Here is a 21,730-nt window from a genome sequence, read left to right on the forward strand (position 1 = left end):
TCTTGCCAACTTCAAACCGGAACATGAACCACTCCTACACTACCCTTCTTAGAAATGGGTGTCTCATTATCTCTGATGGTCACCCACTCAGTTCCAGGATGTCTGCTCCTTATAGGCTGGGTTCGTGGAAAGGCAGCTGTTTGGGGAACCAGAGGAGGTGAACTCAAGCCTTGAGTTTGCCATTCCCCGGGGGCTTGGGCAAGTCACTTCTCTTCTCTGAACTTTTGTTTTCTCTTCTGTAAAGTAGGAATAATAATAATACGTGAATGACTGTCCTCAGGGTTGCTTGGGAAAAAAGTGCTGGGTAAACACTAGAGAGTTTAGGATGTATATAGAGCAATTATCCCTCGAGCCTGAGGCAGCAAGTATGGATCTCGGATAGCTAAATCTCACAGGTCACTAAATCTCATGTCTCCCTCGGTCTAAGCCCCGGTTTTTCCAGGTCCCAGCTCTTGCCCCGGGCCGTGCTCCTTCTGGGTCCCACACTGCCCCGGCACGGCCAGTCCTCAGATGGCGCGGCCCAGGACCAGCAAGCTCATGGCGAGGACCATGGCGAAAAAGACCGCCAGGAAGAATCGGTCCGCCACGCGAGCCACGCGCTTCCAGTCCCCTCGGAGCCGCTGGCCGGCGCGGTGGCTGCGACAAGCCCCCGCGATGGCCCCCACGTGGCGGAGCAGCGCCTCCTGGCGGCAGGGGCAGCGCGGCTCCGCACACGGCCCAGCTCCCGGAGCGGGTCCCAGGTGAGGTCCGGGACGGAGGGAGGGGCGAGGAAGAAGCGGGGGGTGCTGGGAGCCCCGACAGGGCTCTCCGCGCTCCCGGACGCACAGCGCTCTGGCCAAGTAGCCCAACAGGAGCGTCCGGGCCCAGGCCGGCACCGGGCGGACTCCGGGGCCGCTGTAGTGCAGGTTCATGATGAGGATGGTCAGCGCCGTGGATGCTGTCACCAGCGCCATGGTGGTCATGTAGTACTTCCCTGGGGAGAGACAAAGGAGGGGAGGGAATGGGCGTCTCCCCGGAGGACCAGGGCCCCGGGGCCTGGGCGCGACTTCTGAGAACACCCAGCTCGGCTGCCCGAGGAACGTGGTTCCGCTTTCTCGGTCGGAGGCCGCGCTACTTCCGGTGCGGCGCTAACCGGATAACCACTCCTTCCCTGCTCTGCCCGCCATGGCGCTTAGGGGCCTCTCCTTCATTAAGGGTGGCTTGTTCTCTCTACTTTTCCTCTTCCTCTTCCCCCTCAATGTCCCCATTCTCCTTTCTGTCACTTCCTTCTTGGCTCCTCCAGTTCCGCCCATCCACGAAGGACCTCTTTCCCTTTCTCCCCCCCGCGTGGCCCAGAATCCACGCGGACCCGCTAGGGGGGATGGGCTGCGGGGGGAGGGGCTGGGGGATGGATGCGGGGGCAAGGGGCTGGGGGATGGGCTGCGGGGGGAGGGGCTGGGGGACGGGGCGGGCCCGGCTGCCTCCCCCCTCGCGCTCACCGATGAGCGGCACGCTCTCCGCCGGGGGCATGTTCTCGGCCAGGAGCAGCTGAAAGACGGTGAGCGCCAGAAGGACGGTGACGCCCAGCGACACCTTCTCCCCGGAGTCGGCCGGCAGGTGGAAGGCGAGCGGGGCCAGCAGCGAGATGAGCACGCAGGGCAGCAGCAGGTTGGCCACGTAGGCCGCGGCGCGGCGCTGCAGCAGCAAGGTGTAGGTCACGTCCGGGTAGGGCTCGGAGCAGCAGCCGTAAGTGACCACGCTGCGCCGCGCCGGCATGCCCAGCACGCGCCACTCCACGTTCTCCACGAAGTCGTCCAGCCTGGCGCCCGGCGCGCCGGGCCACAGCTCCAGCTGGTGGCCGCCGTGGGTCCACGAGCCGAAGGTCAGGCGGCAGCTCTGCGAGTCGAAGGGAAAGGCCGCCACGTCCACGCGGCACGAGCTGCGGGTGATGGCGGGGGCGTCCCAGCGCACGCGCCCGTCGTGGCGAAGGACCACGTTGGTGCTGGCCGAGGCCGGCGGCTGCGTGTCTGCCCTGCGGGGAGACGTGGCGGGGGAGACGGTGGGGACCCTCTCTGGGAGGGCGGCGCGAGTGAACAGAAATCCCTGGGTTAGCGCGCGCCTGACATACAGTAAGTGCTTAATAAGTGCTTGTTGCCTGACCTATTGCCTGTTTTCCCATCTGCTTTATAGCTTATGCTGGTTTCCCCAGAATTCCGTGTTCTGCTTGACATCGCCTTAATTATAAATTCCCTCATTGTATATATCTTATTTATATGTTTTTTTTTTATTAGAAGGTGAGCTCCCTGAAGGAAGGAGCTGTTTTTTGTTCTCTTTGTAGCCCCAATACTTAGCACAGGGCCTAGCACATGGTAAGTGCTTAATAAATGCTTGTTGACTAACAGTTTGGAGAATTATTATCAAAGAGCCCAGTGTGCTGCATCTGCAAAACGGGATAATAATAGTAGGTATTTCACCTACTAAATGAATAGGTGAGAATAAAACAAGATAATATATACAAGGAAGAGAGAGGATAAGGGAAGGGGAGAGAGTGATATAAGAAAGGGCATATGGAGGGAGGGTGTAGTCAGTAGCAAAACACTTGAGGAAGGTCAGAGTGAAAGGAGAGAGAACAGAATAAACTGGTGGAAAATACAGTTAGCAGTAGTAATCGGGAAAAGGATTTTGAAGCAAGTTTCTTTGATGAAGGCTTCATTGTATGTATAGAGAATGTATAGGGAACTGAGTCAAATTTACATAAAAAAGAACCATTCCCGATTGATAAATGAGCAAAAAATATGAACTATGCCCAAAGGGCTATAAATTTATGCATATACTTTGACCTAACAATACCACTCCATGGCATGAACCCCAGGAGATGTACAAAAATATTTATAGCAGCTCTCTTCTCATGGCAAGAATCAGAAATTAAAAGGAGGCCCATCAGCTGGGGAATGGCTGAATAAATTGTGCTGTGTGATTACGATGGAATGTTATTGTTCTTTGGGAAATGATGAGCAGGATGCTCTCAGGAAAACCTGGAAAGTCCTCTAGGAACTCAAGCAAAGTGAAATGTACTTTGTACAAAGTTATAGCAATGTTGTGGGATGATCAAGTGTGGATGACTTTGCTATTCTCAGCAATACAGTAATCTGAAGAACTTATGATGAAAGATGCTGTCCATACCCAAAGGAAGACCTAATTGTGTCTGAATACAGATTGAAGCATACTTTTCCCCTTGAGGTTTTTTTTTTTTTTTTTTTGATGGGGAAGATCTATGTTTTCTTTCACAACATGATTTTTATGGAAATGTTTTTGCATAACTTTATATGTGCCTTCTTAATGGGGGTTGCAGTGGGAAGGAGGGAAGAGAATCTGGAACTCAATGTTTTAAAAACAAATGTAAAAAATTGTTTACATGTAAGTGGGAAATGAAAATATTAAATATTAAAAAGAGATAGCATACATAACTGCAAACTTTAGTCATACAACTGTTAGTTATTATTATTATAGAGTCATACTTGTTATAGAGCACTATATCAGGTCTCCAGACCAGGCTGCTGGGGATTCTTATGGAGTCAAGACCCCCATAGACCTCAGGCTCCCAGCGCAGATAGGCATCAGCCCACTCCTGGCGAATCCACAGGTATAAGGTCAGTACCTGATTTCGTTCATCCTGGGGAAGAACGGGACTGGTGAGAAATACCAAAGTGTCCTGTAAATATGGTAACATACACACAGCTACACAAAAGCATACACACAATTGAACACATGTGATTGTGCAAAGACAGCCATGTATAGACGATCACATGCATATGCACAGTACATTCTGACTTTTATGCCTATGAAGTTAAAACATTCCTACAGCTGCCACTCACCATGTCTATGATTTGGGACAGAGTCACATCTAGTGTCACATTTAGGGCTTGATCTGTGTCTTCCACAGGCCGAAGGGCACTAGTGTAGTTTGTAAAGAGGTCATGGAGCAGTTGCTGTGCAAGCTTTCCTTCAGCTGCTTGAGAGCCTGAAAGCAGGAAAGGAGAGATGTAGGCACATCTACCATCCATCTCCTACCTAGCTTTAGTTCAGCTACCATCTTTCTTTTCATTCACTCTTACACATATTCACCACCCATCATCTGCCATCTATCCATTCTTTAGCCATTATCTATTTTCTGTCTTCTATCCACTCACCATTCTGTGTCATCACCATTCACCCATGGTCCATATAATCCCCATCTAACCCCCATTCACCATCACCATCCTCTCCAACTACTATGCACTACCCACCCACCTACCATCTCTCCTTCTACTCTCTACAACCCATCATCTACTTTCTACTACTCACCATCTGTCTATTATTGACCACTTATTTATTAATATTCCATGTACTATAATCCATTGTTCATTCATCTATCATTTATTAATCTATTATCACCATTCAACATTCATATCACATCCATCTTATATCCCATCTTGGAAGGGAGCATCCAACAATGAGCCTTAAAGGCACCATTTGGGAAATTTTTCCTTAAATCAAGTCTGAATGTGCCTCTACAATTTCCTCCACTTGTTCCTATTCTGTTCTTTGGGGCCAAGTCAAAATAAAGTAAGTTTTGCATTCCTTGTCCTGAAGTGACAAACCTTCAGATACCTGAAGATAAAAACCATGTAACCCAAACTCCTTAAAACTTTAAGTTAAATATAACCAGTGTCTTTGTTTCAAAATCTCAACAGCATCTTTCATTATTTACTCTTTGCTTCAATCTCAGAGGAAGAAGTGATCCCTCTTGCAGACACCAACCCTTCCATTTGAGACTTTGATCATGTCCTCTCAGATCTCTTCTGAATGCTCATCTCCTTAGTCATCCTCTTGTTATCTGCTAGGTACTTTAATATTACTTGCAAATATGCCCACATCTCCCACATTCTTAAAAAAGTCAGCTAGGTGGTACAGTGATTATCACTCTGAGTTTAGAGTAAAAAAAAAAAAAAAAAACTTCTGAGTTTAAATATGGCCTCAGACACTCAGTCACTCCACTTCTATCTGCCCGAGTTTTCTAATCTGTGAAATGGGAAGAATAATAGCATCTACCTCCTAGGATTATTATAAGGATTAAATCTGAAAATAATTGTAAAGTGCTTAGCTGAATGTCTGACACATGCTATATAAATGTTAATTTTTTTTTCAAACCCTATTCCCTTCTAATTATTTTTCAAACTATTATCTTGGCTTCTTCCTTTTCACAGTAACTCTTAGATAAAAGGATCTATATTCATATCCTTTTATGTGTATGAAACTTACACATTTTTATGTATACTTTCCTATCTTATATTTCACTTGTCAGTCCTTTGCAGTTGTCCTTCTGACCCTATTGCTCAGCTGAATTTATTCTCTTCCAGTTATCAATGATTTCTTAATATTTAGATTTGATGACTTTTTCCTCTATTCTTATCCATCTTGACCTCTCTGCAGTATTTGATACTCTCTCCTCCGAAATCTTTTTTCCTTCTTGGATTTTCATGATCCTGTCTTCTAGGAAACTTCTCCAAATCCTACAGTTACTAGTGTCCTTTCCCTGGAAATTACTTTGTACATAGTTTTTAAAAAAACTATTCTTGTGGTACATGCTGTTTCTCTCCAGTAGAATATGAGCTTCTTAATATCAGAAACTGTTTATCAAGGGGATGCCTGGCACATAACAGGAATTTAATCACTGTTTATTGAATGGATAAACTGGTATGGCACGTTCCTTTCTTACTCTTCATTATTCTGGTTGCATTCCTCTTAGTGTTCTCTAGTTTATCAAAATGAATTCTAAAATATGGCAGCAAGGAAATATAATACTTTAACTGTATTCTGTCCAGTGCAGAGCAGACTGGAATTATCACCCCAAAACTATGTCTCAATGCAATCCAAAATCAAATTAATTTGTTGATTATAGTATCATATGAATTTATATTCATTCATCATTCATCTTAAGCCATCTACCCACCAACCACCTGCCAGCAAGTACCTATTTCTATCCACTGTTCATCCTTTTACTTACCATTCACCAACCTACCATCCATCTTGCTATTATTCTCTCATGCATTCCTTATTACCAATCCAAATATTCATTCTGCATCTCATCCCCCAATAATCTGGCATCTATTCTATGCCCTTCCATGAAAAGAGTGTTCTCTATACCTGGCAGGAGTTGGGTTAAGAGCAAAAGACACAGGCTTGAAGAGAGCATCCAGGGGGTAGGGAAGGAGATTCCACAAGATCTCATTGTAACAATAACAGCTGGAGAGGTGCAGAGGCTGTAACAGGTTGGGGAAGGGCTGAGTCTCAGAAGTCTGTCTCCTCATATGACAGCTGGAGATAGCAGAAGATGGACAACATTATGGACTGAACCCAAAACACGCACCTGTGGGTCCAGGGTGCCTTTTATACTGACAACATCCCCCACACTCCTGTGCTGCCTGGCCCAGTCATCACTCAGAACCAGTTTCAGAGCTAGGCTCTTTTTTTCATCATAATTTTTGGAAAATTCAATAATCCTCAGGTTATCTCTCCTAGATCTATTTTCCAGGTCTGTCATTTTTTCCAAGTAAATATTTCATGGTTTTTTCCAATTTATCATTTTTTTGGTTTTGCTTGACTGATTCTTGCTGTCTCAATGAATCATTAGTTTCTATTTGTTCAATTCTGATTTTTAATGAATTATTTTCTTCATTAGCTCAGTTTCAGAGCTAAAAGAAATCTCAAAGATCATCTAGTTCAATAAATATGTGAATAAGAAATCTTCCTACAATAACCTTAACCATCGGTCAGCCAATCTTAATTGGAGAACTTTCGGTGGTGGGCAATACATGTCTAAGGCAGCTTATTTTATGTTGACATGGCCCTAGATGTTAGGAAATTTTTCCTTTTAATTAAGATAAATGAGTCTCTTTGCAACTTCCTCTTGTTCCTTTTCTGTCCCTTGGATCCAAAAAGGACAAGAAGAATCTCTCCTCCACTGAAAGTCCTTCAAATGCTTAAAGAGTGCTCCTATGACTCCCCCAAATCTTTAAAAAGCAAAACACCTCCAGTTCTTTCAACTGATCCTTTATGATTTGGGATCCTCTAGTTTGTTCATCATTCCATTCTACCCCTCTAAATGCACCCCAATTTGTCAATATCCTACCTAAAATGTGACATTTAGAACGACATATTTCAGGTATGGCCTTTCTGTGTGAATTAATACAACCCAAAAAGGTATTAACTTTTTTTTACTTCCATGCCAACTATGAATTTATATTGGTCTTGTAGTCTACTTTGTAGGATTTTTTCATATGAACTATAGCCTGAAAAGGATTTAACATGGTACTCACATCAGATGCTTAATAAATGCTTTTTGATGATTAACCATATTTTCCCTATTCTTTCCTGGTGTGATTTTTTAAAACTAAAGTTTAGGATTTTACATTTATTCCTGTTATATTTCATATGACTCAATTTAGCCCAAAGGTCTAATTTCTCAAAGTCTTTTACCTCCTAATTGTCATCCAGCATGTTAACTGCCACTTTTGTGATGTTTTCAAATTTGTTAAGTATGCTGTCTATACCTTTATCTTGTCTCTTGTCTTTCTTTTCCATCAGCCTCCCCACCTGTCCAATTCCCACTGATTTAATCTCTATATCTCTATTCTTGCTCCTCCTTCCCCCTTTCTCACTCACACACAGACACACCTCCCTCCCCACACAAACCTGCAGCAGTAGAGAGGGGCAGGTCCTGATGGATGGGGGACCCCCAAACCTGTCCTAAACACCCTCAGCAAGCCCTGTGACTTGCAGACATCTGAGAACTGCCCCTCCCCCACTTTAACATCTTTCCTTCCTTTCCCCAGTGGAAACAAAACAGATGAAACTTCAGCCCAAGATTGGCTCAATTATTCATTGAATGTAAGAAAAGCTCGCCCAGGGAGAGACCTAGAGACCAATAACAATGCCCAGCTCAGCCTTTCCAATACTTCCTCCCCCAGATGCCTAGGATTTGAGGATGATTCAGTCTCCCATTTCCACCCACATGCCCAGGTCCCAGGCATTAACTGGCATTATCAGGCTTGTCTCTGATGGACAGCTCCCTAAGAGCTGGAGGCGTAGGAAGTATAGTGTTTTCCCTGCTCATTAAGTGCTTTCCAGGTGGGCGAGAGCCAGCTCTCATGAGCTCAGGAGAGCTGATTTTTCAGTTTTCAGTCAGCATTTAAATCTCAAAAATCAACAAATGCTACAAAAATCACGACTTGGTTTATTGTTTAATTGATTGTCACTTTGTGAAGTGAGGAAGAAAAATCTTAATAATGCAAATTAGATTCAAAAGCTTGCCAGGCTTATTTTTTCCAGGATCAGATTGAAGCAGGTTATGGTCCCTTTAAGAAACTATATTTCCTATTGATCTGTGATTCTTTTCAGATTCCCAGCCCCTTCTGACTGAGGCATATGCTCCCCAGACAAATTATCTTTCCAGGATGCCAGACATTCAATTACAAATCCTAGTCAAAAGCATCCCTTGAATTCCAATAGGAGATCCGGGCTTGTCCCAGCCCCCACTGGTTCTGATCTGCTCCGATTATCCCAGCCCCCATTCTGATTTGCTTGAGCTGCCCAGCCCCATTGGACCTGAGCCTGCAGCCCAAGCAGGTTGTCCCAGCCTCCATTCTGACTTGCTTGGGCTCCCCAGTTCCCACAGGATCTCAGCCTGCTTGGGCTGCCCAGCCCCCACTGGTTCTGATCTGCTCAGGTTGTCCCAGCCCCCATTCTGACTAGCTTGGGCTGCCCAGCCCCCACTGGTTCTGATCTGCTCAGGTTGTCCCAGCCCCCATTCTGACTAGCTTGGGCTGCCCAGCCCTCACTGGTTCTGATCTGCTCCGGTTGTCCCAGCCCCCATTCTGACTTGCTTGAGCTGCCCAGCCCCCACTGGTTCTGATCTGCTCAGGTTGTCCCAGCCCCCATTCTGACTTGCTTGAGCTGCCCAGCCCCACTGGATCTGAGCCTGCTTGGAGCTGCCCAGCCCCCACTGGTTCTGATCTGCTCAGGTTGTCCCAGCCCCCATTCTGACTTGCTTGAGCTGCCCAGCCCCACTGGATCTGAGCCTGCTTGGGCTGCCCAGCCCCCACTGGTTCTGATCTGCTCCAGTTGTCCCAAACCCCATTCTGACTTGCTTGAGCCGCCCAGCCCCCACTGGTTCTGATCTGCTCAGGTTGTCCCAACCCACATTCTGACTTGCTTGAGCTGCCCAGCCCCCACTGGTTCTGATCTGCTCAGGTTGTCCCAACCCACATTCTGACTTGCTTGAGCTGCCCAGCCCCCACTGGATCTGAGACTCCTTGGGCTGCCCAGCCCCCACTGGTTCTGATCTGCTCCGGTTATCCCAGCCCCCATTCTGATTTGCTTGAGCTGCCCAGCCCCAGTGGATCTGAGCCTGCTTGGGCTGCCCAGCCCTCACTGGTTCTGATCTGCTCTGGTTGTTCCAGCCCCCATTCTGACTTGCTTGAGCTGCCCAGCCCCCACTGGTTCTGATCTGCTCCGGTTGTCCCAGCCCCCATTCTGACTTGCTTGAGCCGCCCAGCCCCCACTGGTTCTGATCTGCTCAGGTTGTCCCAGCCCCCAATTCTGACTTGCTTGAGCCGCCCAGCCCCCACTGGTTCTGATCTGCTCAGGTTGTCCCAACCCCCATTCTGACTTGCTTGAGCCGCCCAGCCCCCACTGGTTCTGATCTGCTCAGGTTGTCCCAGCCCCCAATTCTGACTTGCTTGAGCCGCCCAGCCCCCACTGGTTCTGATCTGCTCAGGTTGTCCCAGCCCCCATTCTGACTTGCTTAAGCTGCCCAGCCCCACTGGATCTGAGCCTGCTTGGGCTGCCCAGCCCCCACTGGTTCTGATCTGCTCCGGTTGTCCCAAACCCCATTCTGACTTGCTTGAGCCGCCCAGCCCCCACTGGATCTGAGACTCCTTGGGCTGCCCAGCCCCCACTGGTTCTGATCTGCTCCGTCTGTCCCAACCCCCATTCTGACTTGCTTGAGCCGCCCAGCCCCCACTGGATCTGAGACTCCTTGGGCTGCCCAGCCCCCACTGGTTCTGATCTGCTCCGGTTGTCCCAGCCCCCATTCTGATTTGCTTGAGCTGCCCAGCCTCCACTAGTTCTGATCTGCTCCGGTTGTCCCAACCCCCATTCTGACTTGCTTGAGCTGCCCAGCTCCAGTGGATCTGAGACTCCTTGGGCTGCCCAGCCCCCACTGGTTCTGATCTGCTCTGGTTGTCCCAGCCCCCATTCTGACTTGCTTGGGCTGCCCAGCCCCCACCGGTTCTGATCTGCTCCGGTTGTCCCAAACCCCATTCTGACTTGCTTGAGCCGCCCAGCCCCCACTGGATCTCAGCGTTCTTGGGCTGCCCAGCCCTCACTGGTTCTGATCTGCTCTGGTTGTTCCAGCCCCCATTCTGATTTGTTTGAGCTGCCCAGCCCCAGTGGATTTGAGCTTGCTTGGGTTGCCCAGCCCCCACTGGTTCTGATCTGCTCTGGTTGTCCCAGCCCCCATTCTGACTTGCTTGAGCTGTCCAGCCTCCACTGGTTCTGATCTGCTCCGGTTGTCCCAACCCCCATTCTGACGTGCTTGAGCTGCCCAGCTCCAGTGGATCTGAGACTCCTTGGGCTGCCCAGCCCCCACTGGTTCTGATCTGCTCTGGTTGTCCCAGTCCCCATTCTGACTTGCTTGGGTTGCCCAGCCCCCACTGGTTCTGATCTGCTTGGGCTTCCCAACCCCCACTAAGATACTCAATATAATAAGCTTTCATCAACTGTGATGGACTTGGCACTTTTAAACAGCATTGTGAGTCAGTGATTCAGTGATTCTAATACACTTGGGATGGAAAATGTCATGCACATCCTGAGAGAAAACCATGGAGACTGAATGTGGAGCAAAGCTTATTATTGTTGTTTGCTTGCTTTTTTTTTTTTCCTTCTTGTGGTTTTTTTCCTATTCTGATCTGATTTTTCTTGTACAGCATTACAGATATGGAAATATGTTTAGAGGAATTTGCCCATGTTTAACCTATATCTAATTGCATGATGTCTTGAGGAGTGGGAGGTGGGCAAGGGAAGGAAAAAATTTTGGAACACAAGGTTTTGCAAAAGTGAATGTTAAAAACTATTTTTGTGTATATTTTTTAAAATAAAACAAAGAAATTATTGATAATCTTGGGGAAGGGAGGGAAGGAGGAAGCAAGCATGTTAAGTACCCAGACACCATGCTAGAGATAACTGTAAGGTAATTTTAGGAGATTCTGGTAAGTAAGTAGTGCAGTGGATAGAGCACTGGATTTGGAATCAGAAGACTCAACTTTGAGTTCAAATCTTGACATCAGACAAAGAAATTATTGTGTACCAGGTATCAAATAACTTCCAGGTAAGGGAATAAGAATTGGAGACAATATGTTATATAAGTATATACCAAAAAAATGCAAAATATACATGGTTTGTGGGAAAAGCTGTAGAAAGAAGAGGGTCCTGGTGTGAGGAATAGCAAGAAAGCTGGATCACAGAGTAATATACAACAAGGTTTGAAAGGGAGGTGAAGATCAGCTTGGAAAGGGCTTTAAAAGTCAAACTGAAGAGTTTATATTTTGTCCTAAAGGAAGCCACTTGGGAAGAATATGGGTCTTCCTGATGCCAGGCCCAGCACTTTATCCACTGTGTCATCTAGCTACCCCTCATAGTTGTTTACGAGGAATCATATTGGTTCTAACTATGTTTTTGTGAAGTAAGGAATAGAAAGTGCTCATCAATCTGAGTAATTTGAGGCAAGAGAGGACACTTATTTCTGAATCTCCTGAGAAGGTATGGGAAGGACTACAAGAGGTCAGACTCAGATTAAGATCCCGGTTTGTTTCTAAATAACATCAAGCAAGTTTGATAAGAGGTTTCTGGACCCATTACCTTTCTATTGAGAAGAAAGAAGGAACATTGTTCTCTAACAATCAAGACTGAATTATATCAGTCTGAATTCTTATTTGGCATTTTTTCATTTTCCTTTGTATTTGGAAGGAGCCCCTTCAGAAGTTTGTCTTATTCTCATGGTTCTTTAGGGCCAGGGAGACACACTAACTGGGAAATTAGTGTGATGTCCTATGATACTTTCAGGCCAGAAAGATTTCTTCATTGGGAAGAGCCCCTTAAGGAGGATACAAGACTCAGCGTTCTGAGGAACATTGGGAAAGATTGTGGGAGACTCACTCCTTCCAGTCAATTTTGAGGTTGACATTAATTTCTCTCTTACTTCTTTTGCACAGAGTAGTTGAGTGAAGTTTCATTTCTACCAAGAAGTTATCACCCCAAAACTTTGCTCTCTGTATGTCTATTCTCCTGTGGCTGAGCAGACCAGTATGAGCTTGGAAGGCTCTACCACAGACTGGGCACAAACAGTCCACGTGAACATTTGGAGTGGAGACATCTCTAAATTTGTACCTTTCATGTTTCTTTTGAGCCATTGCTATTCTGCTTTGATTACAGAGTATAGGTGCCTTCTTTGATGAAAGCTCACTATACTGAGTGATCCTGTGCCAGCATCGCCCACACCATACGTTTGATTACAAAGCTCTTCAGCTAGAACTTGAGTGTCTTTGTATTTGCTTCTTTTGACCTCCATGTGAGCATGTTTCCATGGAAACATCCTTGAATTCCTAGGAGATAACTCAGAAGATTTTAGTCAATTTTTGTACAGTGAACCTCCTGCCTTGTAAAGCCCCGCTGAAATAGAATCAACACAAGGAGCTTTGCCACATAAGAGGAGTCTAATGAATGACATTCAAAACTCTTCTTCAGTTGAGATTCTGTTAGAAAGGAATTGACTTCAACCTGAGATATGTAGTCAGTAGTTTCTGCATTGGTTGATGGTGGTCTGTTGAGAACACTGTGGAAGCATTCAGCCCATCTCTCCAGGATCATGTCCTTATTAGTGATCCATGTGGCTCTGTTAGTGTTAAATAATATAGATGTACCATAGGTCTTTGGCCCAAAGTTGTCTTCAGGGCATCATAAAACTGGATTTCATCTACCTTCTGATTGAGCCAACAACTCCACATTGTTCTAAGTTTTGCTTGCACTCTACATTTTTTTTTAATTATCAAAGCTTTTTATTTTCAAACATAGCCATAGGTAATTTTTAACATTCTTCCTTAAAAAACCTTGTGTTCCAATTTTCCCCTCCTTCCCCTATGCCTTCCCCTAGATGGTAAGTAATCCAATATATGTTAAACATGTGAAATTCTTCTATACTTATCTCCACAATTATCTTGCTGCACAAGAAAAATTTTAAAAAGAAAGAAAGAATGAGAAAAAAAAAACAAAATGCAAGCAAACAACAACAAAAAGAGTGAAAATACTATGTGATCAACACTCAGTTCCCACAGTCTTCCTTTTGGGTGCAGATCACTTTCTTCATCACAAGATCATTAGAACTGGTCTCAATCATCTCATTGTTGAAAAGAGTGACTTCCATCAGAATTGACCATTGTATAGTCTTCTTGTCACCTTGTATAATAATCTCCTGGTTCTGTTCATTTCACTAAGCATCAGTTCTTGTAAGTCTCTCCAGGCCTTTCTGAAATCATCCTGTTGGTCATTTCTTACCTAACAATAATATTCCATAACATTCATATACCATAACTTATTCAGCCATTCTCCAATTGAGGGGTACCCACTCAGTTTCCAGTTTCTTGCCACTACAAAAAGGGATGCCACAAACATTTTTGCATATGTGGTTCCCTTTCCCTCCTTTAAGATCTCTTTGGGGTACAAGCCCAGTAGAAGCACTGCTGGATCTAGGGGTGTGCACAGTTTGATAGCCTTTTCACCATAATTCCAAATTGCTCTCCAGAATAGTTGTATCAGGTCACAATTCCACCAACCATTATCTTTTCCTGTCATCTTAACCAATCTGAGACATGTGTACTGGTACCTCAGACTTGTCTTAATTTGCATTTGTCTGATTAATAGTGATTTAGAGCATCTTTTTATGAATAGAAATGGTTTTAATTTCTTCATCTGCAAATTGTCTGTTCATATCCTTTGATCATTTATCAATTGGAGAATGGCTTGAATTCTTATAAATTTGAGTCAGTTCTCTATATATTTTAGAAATGAGGCCTTTATCAGTCTTGAATGTAAAATTTTTTCCCCCAGTTTATTGCTTCCCTTCTAATCTTCTCTGTGTTGGTTTTACTTGTACAAAACCTTTTTAGTTTAATATAATCAAGATAATCCATTTTATATTCAATAATGTACTCCAACTCTTCTTTGGCCACAAATTCCTTTCTTCTCCACAGATCTGAGAGGTAAATTATCCTTTGTCCTTCTAATTTGCTTATAATATCACTCTTTTAAAAAAAATTTTTAATAGCTTTTTATTTGCATGTTATATGCATTGGTAATTTTACAGCATTGACAATTGCCAAACTTTTTGTTCCAATTTTTCTCCTCCTTCCCCTCACCCCCTCCCCTAGATGGCAGGATGACCAATATATGTTAAATATGTTAAAGTATAAATGAATAAATTAAATACAAAATAAGTATACATGTCCAAATCATTATTTTGCTGTAGAAAAAGAATAGTACTCTAAAATATTGTACAATTAGCCTGTGAAGGAAATCAAAAATGCAGGCAGGCAAAAATATAGGTAATGGGAATTCTATGTAATGGTTCTTAGTCATCAGCCAGAGTTCTTTCACTGGCTATAGCTGGTTCAGTTCATTACTGCTCCACTGGAACTGATTTGGTTCATCTCATTGCTGAAGATAGCCAGGTGCATCAGAATTGATCATCATATAGCACCGTTGTTGAAATATAGAATGATCTTTTGGTCCTGCTCATTTCACTCAGCATGAGTTCATGTAAGTCTCTCCAGGCCTTTCTGAAATCATCCTGCTGGTCATTTCTTACCGAACAATAATATTCCATAATATTCATATACCACAATTTATTCAGCCATTTTCCAATTGATGGGCATCTATTCAGTTTCCACTTTCTGGCCACTACAAAGAGACCTGCCACAAACATTCTTGCACACATAGGTCCCTTTCCCTTCTTTAAAATCTCTTTGGGATATAAGCCCAGGAGTAACACTGCTGGATCAAAGGGTATGCACAGTTTGATAACTTTTTGCTCTCCAGAATGGTTGGATGTATTCACAATTTCACCAACAATGTATCAGTATCCCAGTTTTCCCACATCCCCTCCAACATTCCGCATTATTTTTCCCTATCATTCTAGCCAATCTGATAGGTGTGTAGTGTGTATCTCAGAGTTGTCTTAATTTGCATTTCTCCGATTAATAATGACTTGGAGCATCTTTTCATATGGCTAGAAATAGTTTCAATTTCTTCATCTGAGAATTGTCTGTTCATATCCTTTGACCATTTATCAATTGGAGAATGACTTGATTTCTTAAAAATTAGAGCCAGTTCTCTATATATTTTGGAAATGAGGCCTTTATCAGAACCTTTAACTTAAAAATGTTTTCCCAGTTTGTTGCTTCCCTTCTAATCTTGTCTGCATTAGTTTTGTTTGTACAAAAACTTTTCAATTTGACATAATCAAAATTTTCTATTTTGTGATCAGTAATGATCTCTAGTTCTTCTTTGGTCATAAATTCCTTTCTTTTCCACAGGTCTGAGAGGCAAACTATGCTGTATTCTTCTCATTTATTTATAATCTCATTCTTTATGCCTAGGTCATAAACCCATTTTGACCTTATCTTGGTGTACGGTGTTAAGTATGGATCAATGCCTAGTTTCTGCCAGACTAGTTTCCAATTTTCCCAGCAATTTTTGTCAAACAGTGAGTTCTTATCCCAAAAGCTGGGTGTTTGGCTTTGTGAAACACTAGATTACTAAAGTTATTGACTGTTTTATCCTTTGAACCTAATCTATTTCACTGATCCAACTAGTCTATTTCTTAGCCAATACCAAATGGTTTTGGTAACTGCTGCTTTATAATATAATTTTAGATCTGGTACAGCTAGGCCACCTTCATTTGATTTTTTTTTCATTAATTCCCTTGAAATTCTTGACCTTTTGTTTTTCCATATGAACTTTGTTGTTATTTTTTCTAGGTCATTAAAATATTTTTTTGGGAGTCTGATTGGTATAGCGCTAAATAAATAGATTAGTTTAGGTAGTATTGTCATCTTTATTATATTTGCTTGCCCAATCCAAGAGCATTTAACATTTTTCCAATTGGTTAGATCAGACTTAATTATGTGGAAAGTGTTTTATAGTTTTGCACATAAAGTTTCTAATTTTCCCTTGGCAGATATAATATCACTCTTTATGTCTAAATCATGAACCCATTTAAGTGTGGGACTATGCCTACTTTCTGCCATACTAATTTCCAATTGCCTCAGTAATTTTACTCAAATAGTGAGTTCTTATAGTGATGTTTATATTCCATGTTTATATTTTGGGGGTGGAGTGAGGTTATGCTTGCTTCATTCTGCGTTAAATTGCATCAATCTTTCCATGCTTCTCTGTATTCATATCATTTCTTACAACATAGTGATATTACATTCACATGGCACAACTTGTTTAGCCAATTAATGGGCATCTCCATTGCTTTCAGTTCTTTTCTATAACATAATGTGCTACTCTAAATATTTTGGTGTTTATGAAGACTTTTATCTTATTCATTAACTTCCTTGGGATCTTGCCTAAGTAGTAGAATTTCTGGGTCAAAGGGTATGAACACTTTAGTCACTTTATTTGCATAATTGTAAACTGTATTCCAAAATGCTTGTACTGAATCACAGCTACACCAACAACATAGTAATATGCCCATCTTCCCACAAAACCCATTCCTATCATTTGTTATATATATTTGTCAGTGTGCTAAGTGTGAGGTGAACTCTTAGGATTGTTCTGATTTACATTTTTCTTATTATTGGTAATTTGGCAAAAACTGAACAAACCTAATACTTCCTAATACATCAATTTTTCATACTTGATGAAAACTATCTATCCATAGTAAAGACAGTTGAACAAATCTTACAGATATTTAATATGTCAATAAACTCAGCCAGAATGAGAGCTAGGGAAGAAAGAGAAGTGGTGGCAGGCTTTCCTCCTTTGTTTCTCCATTGAAACCAAGATCTAGAAGGCCTCCAGAAAACTAGCCAAGCCCCAAGTTAAAGAGGCAAGACTTTGAAGGAGACAATAAAGGATTTGAACTTTAACTCCTGGCTGCATTTGGGGTGATTACTGAACTGAAACTAAGGCTGTCTCCAGAGACCCAAAGAAAACCTCAACAGAGAATACTACATTTTGGCATAGGAATATGGGACAGACACTATCCTGATTTCAGTGGAAAAGTTTCCTTGACCCAGAAAACTTTGTTAAAGGGCTAAAGTAATACTTCAGCTAAAATGATACAGATGTTTAGAAAACAGCCTTTTTTTCCAATTCAAGGAAAATGTTTAGAGAGCATTGTCAGACTAATGAAAAGCGAAGGTTTGATTATAATTTGGGAGCAGATCACTGAACTTCTAGAAACTGTACAGTACACATCTCCTTGGTTCTCTAAGGAAAAAGAATTGGATCTAGAGGAGTGGAAATTAGTAGAAGCAACTATGTCAAATCTACAGTGGAAATGGACCTGACCCAATTTTCAAAGATACACTTTATACATATAATTTAATCCAACTGGCTTTAGGAAATTATATAAGTTATATAATAAGGAAAAAGAAGAAAGAGCAGAAAGGGGAGGTGCCAAATAAACTAGGTGAAAAGGATGAAGAATCAGATCAGAATGGAATTAAGTAGAATTCTGAGTGTGGCACTTCACAGCAGAAGCCATTAGGGCATTCCCTATCTCATGGCCCTCCCCCCTCAATTAACCCTTCATGGGTGGAGGAAGAAGGAGGAGGGGGAAAGGCAGTAACACATTTAGCATCTCCTGTGAAGCAGAATATGACAAGATTAGAAAAGGCATTAATTAAGGCAAAAAATGAAGGAGAAGATATATCTGATTTTATAAATGCATATCCTGTGACTGAAGAGCTTGATTCTTCAGGTCAACAAAGGAGAAGATACATTTTTTTTGATCTGCAAAAAAATAAAGATTTGAAAAAGGGTTGGACTTTTTATGGGGCTACATCGTCTGAGGTTCAAATGTTACTAGAGAGTTTGACTCATGAAATCCTAACCCCTAATGATTGGAAATCCATAGCAAGGACATGTTTAGAAGCTGGACAAAACTTGTTGTGGCTTTCGGAGTATCATGAATTATGTAAGGATTCAAGTCCAATGCAATAAGCAAACTGGAGTTAATGTATAAATCACCTTTGACCAACAAGCAGGTGAAGGTCAGTATGCAGAGAATTCAGCACAGATTAATTACCCCATAGGAGAATATACTGCTGCTATAAAAGCATGGGGCTCCCTCCCAGAAAAAGATAGAGGAGAAGCCTTCACAAAAATAAGCAAAGTCCCAATGAACCCTTTGCGGATTTTGTGGGACATTTGCAAACAGTTGTCACAAGAACCACTGGAGAAAATGCAGCTGCAAGAATTATAATCAGACAACTGGCTAAGGAAAATGCCAATGCAAAAGAATTATATGGGGACTAAACAAAGATGCTCTTTTAGAAGAGATCATAATATACTGTGCCACAGTGGACACAAATGCTTATTATACCCAGACTATGATGAATATGGGAAGACAGGGACTTCTAGAGAGATTCGATGATGCTTTCAATATGGAAAAGTAGGACATCTGAAAGCTCAATGTAGCCATAAAGATAGAGTGAGAAGACAGGCTGAGAGAAGACCTAAAACCCTATGTCCAAAATTCAACAGAGGCTTCCACTGGGTCTCAGAATGTAGATTGGCCTAGGGAAATGAGAGGCAGGGCCCAACTTCAGGGCCCCAGGTGGGATATGATGGCAGCTGGGGTTACACACAGAGACTCTTTATAAATTCAATATTAAGACATGATCAATCAGCCAAAAGGCAATCAGATGGAAGAAAGGGATTATATGATCTATGAGCCAAGAAGCAATCAGAGGGGAAAAAGGGATTGCAGCTAGGGAAAATAGAGTTGTACACAGTAGGGACTACTGAGACATACTCTGGAGAGGTGAAATCTGTTCCTCTCCAGCCTATGGATCCTTTGCCTCCAGGCACAGTAGGCTTGACCATTTCATCTCCTGAAAGTACTTACAAAACAGTGTCCATCCATATACTGATGTGGCAAACTGGGGAATGTGTAGCTAATATCCCAGTCACTAATACAGATAGACAACATGTTACAGGTAACCCTAGAGAACTTCTAAATTTAGTTCTCTATACCATTAATTTTTAAATTTTTGATAAAGAGGCACTGGCTCCAGCAGAAAGGTTTTATAATCCACCAGAAGGGCAGTGTCCAGTGCGAGCATCTCCACTATCTTTAGATAATCGCCAGGTGATGTGGAGAGATCCAGAAAGTGGTGAATGGAAGGGACCAGATAGGTTAACTACTTGGTTCCAAAAGCTCTTGCAGTTATCCTTTGCCTCTGCTTTCTTTAGCCTCCAGCCAGCACAAAGGTGGAAAATGGAATGAACCTCTCTTGCCTCCAAGAGAGAGCTCTCTGAACTGACTTGACGTTCCCCTCTCAATCTTTTCAGCTGAATTCCCGACTGAGTCTGCTTCTTATATATCATCTCCCAAAGGTTTACTCCTCCCCTTTGAGGGAGGGATTAAGGGAGGTGTGAATTCGGATATGTCATACTAAACCCTGAAATCTCCCAAATGTGTGAACTCCAATGAGTACTTAAATACTTCTTGCTTATATGAGCTCTCTAAAGGTGTGAACACAAGCATTGTATCAATACCCTTGAGTTAACACTAGGATTCTAATATTTCCCTTGAGTCATCACGTTGTTTCAAGTTGAGTTAACACTAGGATTCCAACATCTCCCCCTTTCTTTTGATTTAGAACATAGGTGGTCATAACCTCCCTGACTTCTCATGGTGGTAAGAACCCCAAAAAAGAAGGTGATCACGCTTTCCCTGACTGCTCAAAAAAGGAGTGAATACACCATAAAAAGAAGGTAGTCACGCCCTCCCTGACGTCTCAGGAAGGGAGATGAAAACACCAAAGGAAATAGAAAATCGAATCAGGTTAGCGGGTTTCTAGAAGGGCTCACTTGAAACAAGTATGAAACAAGATGTACATAAATCCATCAATATGGGAGGCATTACACATAATTACATAAAATTACATAAGCACATAGCACAATAACACAGGCTAGTAGTAATGTAACAAATAACATGAATCAACATGAGAATTTATACATGTCCATAAGTCCTAGAAATAGTCCAAAAGGAATCCATTGTCCATTAGTTCATGTGCCAGGAATCCAGTAATTCCTGTAAGCTCTGAAGTACTGCAATAGTCTCATCAACAATTTTTCATCTCAAGGAATCCAATGATTCTTGCTGGTTTTTCAAGAACTAAAATAGTCTTATCTTGTGTTAGGGAATCCAATGATTCCTGAAGATTTCAGAGTTATTTTAACAGTCTCATTGTCAGCCATGCTCCTTCAGTGTTGAATTTTTCTTAAATCTTCTCCTTTGTTTTGAAGTTTTTCTGCTTTCTGTTTCTCTCTGATGGACAAAGCAAATACGGCTCATTGGCACCCATCTGATTCCTTCTCCTCCTGTACAGATACAAGCAAACCCTGTTCCCCAAGCAGTTAACCTATCTAACTCCCTTCTACTTACTACTTTGGGGATTTCTCCTTATCATCTGATAATTACATTGGAGCTTTTTGCACTGGATACTGCCCTGTTGGGTTAAAAGGCCTGTATTCTCCCTAACTGTAATCCTGATTGCTTTTCTGTTGGTTGATGACATCAGAGTCTTGAATTTCTAAAGACTCTCTGGGTGTAACCTCTAACCTCAACTGCTATCATGCCCCATGATATCTTTTGATTGATACCTTGGAGGTGGGCCCTACCTCTCATTCCTCTGGTTCAATATACATTTAGAGGCCCAGTGAAAGCCTCGGTTACATTTTAGATATGGGGTTTTGGGTTTTATTCTGTCACCCTGTCCTCTCACTCTATCTCCATATCTACAGTGAGCTCTCAAATGTCCAACTTTTCCACACTGAAAACATCGAACTCCTTTGCCAAGAAGGACCCTGTCTTTCTATGTTCATCATAGTTTGGGCATAATAAGTATTTGTGCTCACTGTGGCACAGCGTCTTATGATCTCCTCTAAAGGAGCATCTTTGTCTAGTCCCCATATAATTCTTTTGCAAACCTCATTGGCATTTTCCTTAGCCAGATGTCTGGTCATTATTTCTGTTGCTGCATTGTCTCCAATGGTTCTTGTTACAGCTGTTTGCAAATGTCCCACAAAATCAGCAAAAGGTTCATTGGGACGTTGCTCTATTTTTGTGAAAGCTCTACTTCCATCTTTCTGTCCAGAGAGAGAATTCCAAGCTTTTATTGCAGCCTTAGAAATTTGCTCATACACTGTTATGGGATAATAAATCTGTTCTGAATTCTCTCCATATTGACCTTCACCAGCTAGTTGGTCAAAAGTGATTTGTCTAATAGCTCCTGTTTGCCTATTGCATTGGGCTAGAATTCTACATAATTCATGAAACTCCAAAAGCCACAACAAATTTTGTCCAGGTTCTAAACATGTATTAGCTATGGATTTCCAATCATTGGGGGTTAAGATTTCA

General features: G+C 42.8%; 1 protein-coding gene across 1 annotated transcript; it reads right to left on the reverse strand.

Annotated features, from left to right (window-relative positions):
* Window positions 1-422: 422 nt before the first annotated feature.
* On the reverse strand, window positions 423-4,252 carry CHRNA10 (cholinergic receptor nicotinic alpha 10 subunit). The gene is made up of 4 exons (XM_031962031.1): window positions 3,855-4,252; window positions 3,498-3,652; window positions 1,479-2,011; window positions 423-973 (listed from the first exon to the last, which is right to left on the reverse strand). The coding sequence occupies exons 1-4, from the start codon at window positions 4,041-4,043 to the stop codon at window positions 507-509; spliced, it is 1,344 nt and encodes a 447-aa protein (XP_031817891.1). The 5' UTR covers window positions 4,044-4,252; the 3' UTR covers window positions 423-506.
* Window positions 4,253-21,730: the final 17,478 nt, after the last annotated feature.

This window comes from Sarcophilus harrisii, chromosome 3 (assembly GCF_902635505.1).
Source record: "Sarcophilus harrisii chromosome 3, mSarHar1.11, whole genome shotgun sequence".
In the NCBI taxonomy this organism is placed as follows: domain Eukaryota; kingdom Metazoa; phylum Chordata; class Mammalia; order Dasyuromorphia; family Dasyuridae; genus Sarcophilus; species Sarcophilus harrisii.